The sequence below is a fragment of the Camelus dromedarius genome, chromosome 2 (assembly GCF_036321535.1).
Source record: "Camelus dromedarius isolate mCamDro1 chromosome 2, mCamDro1.pat, whole genome shotgun sequence".
In the NCBI taxonomy this organism is placed as follows: domain Eukaryota; kingdom Metazoa; phylum Chordata; class Mammalia; order Artiodactyla; family Camelidae; genus Camelus; species Camelus dromedarius.
In genome coordinates, this window is record NC_087437.1 from 121,566,102 (window position 1) to 121,575,445 (window position 9,344).

At 59.5% G+C, this 9,344-nt stretch overlaps 1 protein-coding gene across 7 annotated transcripts in view; it reads left to right on the top strand.

The window, feature by feature from the left end:
* The window catches only part of ADARB1 (adenosine deaminase RNA specific B1), a 112,585-nt gene extending 104,567 nt beyond the window's left edge, over positions 1–8,018 (top strand). For 5 of the 7 annotated variants that reach the window (XM_031460895.2, XM_031460911.2, XM_031460932.2 and 2 more), the window contains exons 9-10: positions 3,333–3,511; positions 4,359–8,018. In XM_031460895.2, the coding sequence (XP_031316755.1) occupies positions 3,333–3,511; positions 4,359–4,538 (359 nt within the window). In that variant the 3' untranslated portion in view covers positions 4,539–8,018. Of the gene's footprint in view, positions 1–3,332; positions 3,512–4,358 lie in introns of those variants that run through there. The other 2 variants (XM_031460924.2, XR_004139581.2) reach the window with 2 other exon arrangements.
* The last annotated feature ends 1,326 nt before the right edge of the window (positions 8,019–9,344 follow it).

Consider the following 9,344-nt stretch of genomic DNA (forward strand, 5'->3'; position numbering starts at 1 on the left):
GTTGTTGGTTCCTCTTAATAAATTGATGTCCTTTTTCATTATAAAATGACTTTCTTTATCTCTGGTAATTTTGAGTTGTGGCAGCACAGTATCTGTGCCCATACTTTTATTTAAAACTATTTTATACTATTTTATGTTGAAATTATGTTTCTTGTAGGCAGCATGCATTCGGATTTTGCTTTTTCCCACCCCAGTTAACATCTCTGCCTTTTCAGTGTGGTACTTAGGCCATTTACATTTGTTGTGGTTATTGATACGGTTAGGTCTGAATTTGTCATCTTGCTACGTATTCTCTATTTGTCCTATATACTCTTTGTTCCCTTTTCCTCTCTTTCGTGCATCTTTTTGCATGAATTGAGTCTGTTTTGCCTCTCTAACTCCTTCTAACAAAAGCTGGGACTTTTTGTTTTGCTACCTTAGCAGGTACGTTAGGGCTCGTGGTCTGCACCTCCCGCTTCTCACAATCTGCCTTCCAGCAACGCTGGACCATTTCGTGTTCAGTGTGAGAACCTCACAAAGCGCATTTCCGTTTCTGTCCTGCCCCTGTCGTGCTGTTGTCATCCGTTTAGCTCTCACGCATGTTAGACATCCCGCACTGCTACTTTTGTTTCAGTCGTCAGCTTTGGGGGAGGTTTACCGCTTCTGGCACTCCTCGCTCCTTTGTGTGGACCCTCATCTCCCTCTGCCTGAAGGACTTCCTCTCCCATTCCGTGCAGTGCGTGGCTTCTAATGATGAATTCTTTCAGCTTTGGCATGTCTGAACACATACTTAGTTTGCTTTCATTTTTGAACCCTATTTCCGGGGCACTGCTGGACTTCCTGGCACTTTAGGGATGCTGTTCCCCAGCCGTCCTGTCGGCACCGCTTCCGGTGAGACATCTTCGGCGGTCCGTGTCTTTGTCCCTCGGGGCTGGTGTGTCTTCTCCCTGGCCATCGTGCTTTCTCTTGATGCTGCCGCGGAGCGATTTGTTACGACGTGCTTTGGCTTTTTGCACATTCCTTGTATTGGGCTTCACAGAGGTTCACAGACCTGTGGACTCACTGATTTCACCAAATTTGGAAATTTTTTTGAGATTTTTTTCTGCAGATATTTTTTCTGCCCTCCCTTCTCTCTTCTCTCATTCAGGAACTCCAGTTGCATGTATATTGGGCTGCTGAAATTTGTCCAACAGCTCTCTGATTTTCTGGGGTTTTTTTTTTTCCAATTCCTTTTTTCCTCTCTATTTCATTTTAGACAGTTTTTGTTACTGTATCTTTAAGTTCACTCATTCCACAGTTTTTATTCTGTGGTTAATTCCATCAAGAGCGTTTTCACTCAGCTGTGTGGTGGTTTTCATCTCTGCAAGTGTGTATCTTGTGTCTGTGTGTCCCATGTGGGTGCTGGGCACTCTCCTCTCGCCCTGCAGGTGGTCCTTCCACAGCGCCAAGTAATATATGTGCTCTGACCAGCCCACGCTGGACACCCCAGGGCCCCCGTCCTCCGGACTCTGGGCGCCTTGGTCTCCCTGTGCTCTCAGTCCCAGGAGTCTGTGGGCTCAGTCACGCACCCGGTCATCCAGGCTGGCAGGTTTTATAGGATTATTACTCAGAGGTTTGCTTCATGCCTCCCGGTCCTAGGCTGGGCAGAGACTGAGGCAAGAATTCCAGGTGCTTCACTTGGGATGTGTGAACTTAGGGCAGCAGCCAGACGAATGGGAAGTGAGACAAGGAAGGATCTGAGATGAAAGTTCCTGCCGCTGCTGCTTCAGGACAGGCCCCGGCAGTGCGTCTGCTTAGCAGCAGGGCAGGGACCGGGAGGGCTGTTCCCATAGGAGCTGACCCCGGCCCCTCCCGTCCTGTCACCCCAGGCAGATGCGGGGTGTGCAGTGTGAGAGGCGGTGGAGAGGTGGGTCTGAAGCTTGGGGAGGGTCAGCCATAGGTCAGACCCAGGACCAGCAGGGTGACCTGCACTCTGCTCTGTCTGTGGGCATTTTCCACCCTTGCCCCGTCGAGCAGCCTGGGCCTGGCTCCCTGGGTGGAACCTGACCCCACTCTCAAGTTCGTCATCACGTCGGCAGGAGGACTGTGTGAGCTGCTCAGTGGGCACTGGGCCGCCCCCCAGGGGCTTGGAAAAGACCTTAGAGGTGGCCACCGTGGCCAGTAGAATTCAGGTGCCAAAACAGAAGGTCAGTAGGAACTGGTCAGATTTGTGGTTGGAGGAATCTGTGCCTTCCTGTAGATGGGGTATCACTGGGTGCCCCGTAACCTGGAGTCACTGCGACCCACTGCAAAACCTGGTGCAGAGCCCACGAGCCTGAGGGGAGCCCAGCGCCCCGCCCCTCCTCCCCCAGGAGAAGCTGTCCCGCCATGTCCAGGGACTAGTGTTAAACCCCAGGCGCTAAGGAGCCGTCGGGTGCAGTTACAGGCGGCGCCGCCTCTCCGCGCGTCCGTGCAACACGCACCCGGGCGGGAAGGGCACTGGTGAGGCCAGGCGGAGCAGGCGCCCCCTCATCCCCGCGGAAAGGGCCCTGATTGCACATTCAGCACCTATCGTCCCTTAACTGCGTGTCCCAGCGTTGTGGCCTGTAAATGTGAATTTTCTTGCTGCTTTCAGACGAGCTGCCACCCGGCCCTCAGGAAGAGAGGCCTTTGCACTGGAAGTGGCCCGGGCCCTGGGGACACCCCGCCGGCTGCGCACCGGGCCGGGCGAGCGCAGCCGGTGGAGCTCCGTCAGTGCAAGGGGCTCGGCCCTGGCCCAGGTCTGGGAGCCGCAATTTGCGTGGCCTCGTGTCGTCCCCGAGGTTGAATCACTAGGCTGTGCACACGGTGGTCGTGTGTGCTCAGCCCCGTCCCCCGAGCGCCTCTCCGCTCAGCGCCACACAGCGAGCCTCCGCTGAGTTAGCGGGCGAGCGCGGCGTGGTGAGAGGGCGCCGCCGTGCGCTGGTGGAGGAGCCGGATGCCTGTCTTGAACACAGCACGTGGAGGGGCCGGGCGGGAGCCCCAAACCTGGGTGTGACACGCTAAGGAGCGCAGCTTTATGCGACCCTGGATCAGTCCCAGAGGTGGGGCCCGTCTGCACCTGGGCCACCCACACTTCTAGAGACTTCGGCCCCCAGTAAGCTCAGAAGTGCCGTGAAGTCTCACGGTTTTAGGTTTCGGGCAACCTGGCCGCCTCCCTGCGGACCGGTGTGCACTGGGCGGCTCCGGACAGGTTGCTGCTGGGAGGAGACGCGCCTGGGCAGGGCGCACCTGGGGCTGGGTCTCCGCAGCGCCGAGCGGCTCCCATGCTGGTGCCACACGTCTCTTGTGTGGCTCCCGTGAGGCTCCGCGTCACCTCCCCTGTCTCGTTCCAGGCATCAGCAACGCGGAGGCGCGGCAGCCTGGGAAGGCGCCCAACTTCAGTGTCAACTGGACGGTGGGCGACGCGGCCATCGAGGTCATCAACGCCACCACGGGGAAGGACGAGCTGGGCCGCGCGTCTCGCCTGTGTAAGCACGCGTTGTACTGTCGCTGGATGCGTGTGCACGGCAAGGTACTGAGCGCCCTCGCGGCCACGCGCCCTGCTCCCCGCCTGCCCGTCTTCACTGCCCCCCTGCTGTCCCCGCCACCACCCAGACGGGGCTGCCCGTCCTCGAGGGCTCTGAGCCGAGAGCGTGGCCGGCTCTGCAGATCAGAGCAGGCTCCGTCCTTCCCGCCTGACTCTGGGACTCACCCCACCCCGGCTCCTCCTCCCAGGAACGTCCTGTCCCACATGCGGGCCCGCAGCCCGGGTGCTGCTCGGGGTTCAGTTAAAGCTCCAGGAAGGTCTTTAAACCCTTCTGTCTTGTTTTGTTTGGAGCAGCAGCCCTTTTCCCCCACGCAAAGCTGTACATGGTGCGTCCGTATGTTACCCATCTCCGTTGGTTTGTAAGTCAGGTCGGGAGCTTTTACTGTACACAGAAGTCGCAGTGTCCCCGTGGCGGGCGCGTCCCCCGCTGGTGGCTGTCCTGTTTATTCTCAAGATCTTCCCAGAAACCATCAGCCAGTGCCGTGGGGGGCCTCGAGTGCTCCCTGTGATGAGGGGACCCCACACGAGGCGCTGTCTGTAAAGCGCTGAGCGTGTTGCCCAGAAGAGCGGGCCGGCGGCGTGGGGCCCCGGGCCCTCTGCGGCGCGCGGCTCCGCACCTGCCTGTTTAACGTGAAGCTGCCACTCGGGTGGCGGACACGGACCCTCCAAGGGCGTCCAGCTGGAGCTCTGCCTGCCGCGGCCCCCAGGGGGCGCCATCGCTGGGGGCCCCCCAGAAGCCAGCCGTTTGAAGCGCCACTTTTTGGACATCTTGCTGAGCTTTGTTTTCTGCTGCTGGGCTTCGACAGCGGCACTTGTCTGTGTCTTTTCACAGGTTCCCCCCAGCTTACTGCGCGCCAAGATCTCTAAGCCCAACGTGTACCACGAGTCCAAGCTGGTCGCCAAGGAGTACCAGGCGGCCAAGGCCTGTCTGTTCAGGGCCTTCCTCAAGGCCGGGCTGGGCGCCTGGGTGGAGAAGCCCACGGAGCAGGACCAGTTCTCACTCACACCCTGACGGTGCAGTGCGGCCGGACCCTCACACCTGGACCGGGGAGGGTGGGGCGTGGGGGGGGGCTGGCGTCGGGGCCCCGCCGGCATCTCTCCACGGTGGCATCTCCCCTTCTGAATTCTCCAGTGATTGCTTTCAATCTCAGTTTACATTTAGAAATTGAGTTCTACTGAGTAGGGCTTCCTGAAGTTTAGGAAAATAGAAATTACTTTGTGTGAAATTCTTGAATAATTAACTTATTCAGAACTAGGACCATGGTTTATAAAATAAGGAGTAATTGGTCAGGTCACTCTTGCACCACATTATTTTCATTGCAAAACAGCATTTCAATGTGGAGGAGGCGAGGAAGCAGAGAGGGTAGGAACCTGAGGGAACCGTCCCACAGTGGCGCCAGGCCCCGCCCGCAGGCGCTGGCCGCGGCCCTCTCCCTCCCCCACCCCCGAGTCCCACAGCACAGCGGCTCCCGGCGGCCCTGCAGCCTTCAGCCTCCTCTAGAAGCTTCTGTGTCCCTCGTAGGGCCACATCGTGGGCAAAACAGGGCCAGTCGCCCTGGCCCTTCCTTCAGGCTTTTTAAACAGCGTTTACCTTTGCGGGACTAGAAGGAACCCCAGGGCGGTGGCACGGGGAGCAGCCCTCTGCATCTCCCTCTGAGTGCAGAGGGAGATGTGACCTTCGCCCCAGGATCGTCATGAGGGGACGAGTGAAGTGAGTGGACACTCATTCCTGGAAAAGCCACTGAAGCTGTGTTTTAGAGTATCCTTTCCAGCTTTGTGGAAGACGCGGGTGACGTGTCGGACGGATTCAGGCTGAGAGCAGGCCAGGCTGCACGCTGTGGTGAGGGTCCCACCAGGGCTGAGGTCGATGTCACGGCAGGGACAGGTGCTGCTGGTGCCTGGGGCACCCAGGGCGCTGCCCAGCACCCCACAGCACCCGGCTGGCCCCAGGGTGGGCGGGGTCAGAGGTCGGGGCAGCGGTGCCCCCCCCCGCCCCGAGCTGGAAGACCCGCGCCCCTGCCAAGCTGCTTCCTCCCAGGACCTGGGCCTGGGCTCCTGCCCTTTGCCGACTCAGCCCCAATTCCCGGTTCTGGGGGTGGTGTCGTGGGTGCCGCAGGCAAAGAGAGGCAGATCCCTCCACAGCGAAGTCCAGGCACCAAGCTGTGTGCCCGGGTGTCCCATGCCCTCCATGGGCAGGAGGGAAATGACCGCTGTCGTTGTGCCCAGGCCCTGTGCACTCAGAGCGGGGCTGAGCCCAAGCGCTGTGCCTCTGGTGTCCCCGTGTCCCCCGCAGACTTGAGGTGGTGCACCCGTGGGCGGGAGCAGGGCAGGGTTCCCGCTGCCGGGGCGTCCAGGTTACAGGATGAGGGCCGCTCACGCCACCTGCCCCTCCTGCCCCTCACCCGGCAGGGGCTCGGGCCCTCAGCACCCAGGGCACCCAGTTTGGTTCCACCATGAAGGGAAAGGGGTCTGGCGCCCCCCGACTGCCCCGCCCCGTGGGCTCCCGTGCACTCAGAGAACACCTGTGGCCCCTGCATTTTCACTCTTGTCTCTGTAAATGGTATTTTTTCTAATGGGGAGAGGGAGATGGACTTACTTTTTAAAAAATAAGGGGATTTTGGTCACAAAGTCCAGTGGAATGATGCTGCACACACGCGTGAATGTGCGGGGCGCCCGGCTTTTCCCTCTGACCTGAGCGTGGCCCCCTCCCCGCCCCCGGGGGATGAATGCCTCGCGGTCCTCGCGGTCCCCAGCTGTGTGCAGCTGCCTTCCCCAGGTCAGACTTGTGCCTTGTCCAGGACAGACCTGGCGAGGGCTCATGCCCCGAGAGCACCAGGCCCGGGAGGATGCTGGGGGCCGGGCGGCGCGGGTCGGGCTTGGGGTGGGGGATGCAGGCGGGCCCTGGGCTGGGCGGGAGGAAGCGACGCCTCAGACGGGGCAGCTGGAGCAGCTCCCCTGCGGGCAGGGAAGGGAAGGAAATGTCACCCCTCCGTGAGGCAAATCAGGGGACTCCGCCTTGACCCCACCCCCAGTGCTCGCCATGCACCCCGTATAGGACTGCCTGGGTGTTACTTTGTACCCAGGGTCCTTATTCTGGGTTTTAGAGGGAGCTTAGAGAATCTGACACAACCAAGAACTTGATCTCTTGAGAACAATCGAGTTTTGAGGACATTTTGACCAGCAGGGGTTGGGAGGGTTTCCGTCCTGCCTTGTTGGCTAAACCTGGGCTGTGAATCCTGCGGAGACACTGGCCGTCCTGCAGTGCCCGGGCGCCCTGGGCAGCCGACTGTGGGCAGGACGGCCCACGTTGGAGAGAAGTCTCGTTTTGTGACCCAGGCCAGGGCCCACCTGGGGGCCGAGTGGGGGCCGCTGTGCCCGCTTTCCTCAGCCCTCCCCCCGCCCGCCAGGGCCGGGCCCCCATCCCCCCAGGCAGGGACCCCCCCCCCCCACAGGCAGGGACACCGGAGCCCACGGCCACGACTCAGTCCTCGCTGGACCTTTCACCTTTGCCTGTCTCGGAGGCTTTTGTTACATCAGAAGCAATTATGTCTTAAAGAGTACACGCCAGATTCCCGCAAGGCATTAATTTCTGTGGAATTTATTTTATTTAAATAACCTTGTTGCTCTCCAGACGCTACAATCACGGCCTTCCTGGTGGTCTGACGCGGGCCTGGCCCGTCCCCTCGGGGCAGGCAGAGCGGGAGGAGCCAGGCAGCGCTGGGAGGGGGGCTGCCCGCCTGCCCTTTTCCTCCAAAAACAAACAAAAACAAAAAGAAGCATCTGGGTTTTTTCATTTCTAAAATAGTTTACACCAAAATACAAGGTCTCTCCCAACCATAAGCTTGATTGAGCGTGAGGAGTAAAATTAGCTCTAAATTCTGTGAAATTGGTGAATCTCTCAGAAGGTTTCTTTTTATCAAAAGGATACAGACGGGAAGGGCAGAGTGCTGCGATCACGTGTGTCCAGTTCTGTGTGTCCCTGTCCCCGGCGTGTCCCGTGACGGCCCCCTGGGCTCTGCGCACCCACGGCCTGGAGGGGGAGGGTCTGACTCGGTCCTGACTGAGCGCCTGTTCCCGGCAGCGTCTGCACCGCCCCGTCCGCTGTTTGCAGGAACGAGCCCTCAGCCCCAGGGATTCTCTCAGGGTGGGCTGGTGACTCGTCAGGGACCAGGGCCGTCCTTCCGGACACAGCCACCAACGGCCAGAGGCAGCCTGTGTGGGGGCTATCCATGGAGTCGGCCCCGAAAGCTGTTTGCTTCTCCAGACTTTGAGTCACATGCTTGTAATTCTGTTTCTGAATCCGGACACTGTATGAATGTAATTCAGCCAAGAGCCCTGTCCCCGAGGCGCCTCCCCATGTCCTCTGTGTGCGTGCTGACGTGACCACCTGCATGAGCTTCCTCCGTGCCGCGAGCGGCCAGAGCGAGCATGAGACGCTGTCACGGAGACAGGACCGGAGATGTTCTCAATAAAACCATGTCTCACTGCTGCAGCCTGCCGACGTTCTCTCTCCTCCCCGCTCCTCCCCTCCTTGGTGCAGAGCGTAACCCAGGAAAGTGTGCGGAGGCGCCAGCCTCTTGTCCTGTCTTCGGTGTGTGGCTCCGAGCCCCTCCCTTGGGGACGGGCCCCCTACACCCCCAGCCACTCCCACGTGAGAGGTGGGGGCCGCCCCTGCTCCTGTCCTGTCTGCACGGAGGGGTGCTGGCAGCAGCCCCCAGGGCCAGAGGGACAAGAAACCGGGCAGCAGAGCTGGAACCAGACGGTCTGGGTGCCGGGTGGGCGGGGAGGCAGCCCAGCCGCCGGGTTACGAGGGAGAGCAGTTTGTTTGGGACCAGCACTGGAGGAGGATGTCCTCGGTGAAGCTGGCTGCAAGCATGTCCAGGTCCGTGGTAGTGAAGACACGCGGGCGCTCCAGTCAGCAGGTGCACGAGCACGCGGAGCAGTCTGGACGGGACCCCTCTGGTCGCCATGGGTGAAGGATGGGATTTCGGGCCATTTTAATTTTATTTCCCCTTTAAAAAAAAATGTCTTTCCTGAATATTTCTATAATTAAGTGAAAATAGGAAAATCTTTTGAAAAGTCAAAAACTCACTCAAATAAAAAGCAGCACTGCTACAGACAACGCACGTGCTCTCTGCATCAGTTTTGATTCCGTTTTCATTTCTTTTCCCACAAAAAAAAGCTAGATTTAAGTGACAATATGTTGCATCACAAGACGGATTTGGCTGCAGAGCAGGGCTGGGAGCGGCGCCTCCCTCTCGAGTTCGTCCTCGGTGCCTCCCGCGCGCATCCCCCTGGGGAAAGGCGAGAGGACTCTTGTGGCACGGCCGGGGCCCGCGGAGCCTCTGGCAGGGAGGACAGGGCCGGACGGGGCAGCTGCCTGAGAAACCGTTAAATCAACAAGTGTTAACACCAGTTCCGATGAGCTGATCAGCGTCGTGATTAGCCATGTCTTTACGAAGGCGGCGTGAGCAGCCTGAGTGAGCCCGGCGCGTGGGGCGTGGCCGGCGCCACGGCCCCGGGTTCCAGGACTGAGGAGCCAGCAGGTGGGCCCGGCCATCCTGCAAAGTCGCCTCTTGTAAGTCCACAATTATGCCGAAAACGAGATCCTGACTCCTGGGGTCCGTCATCGGCCGCGTCCTCCCGGTGCCTGGAAAGCGGCGCAGGACGTGCCGATCACACTGGAGACACACCTGTTCCCTTGTGAGTGGCACAAAGTCGGGGACGTGTTCCTGTGGTTTCTGAAGACTGTCACCCATGTGACAGGAGCCCTCGCCCGAGCCAGACTGTGACAGCAGTCCCATTGCTTCCCCTGTTC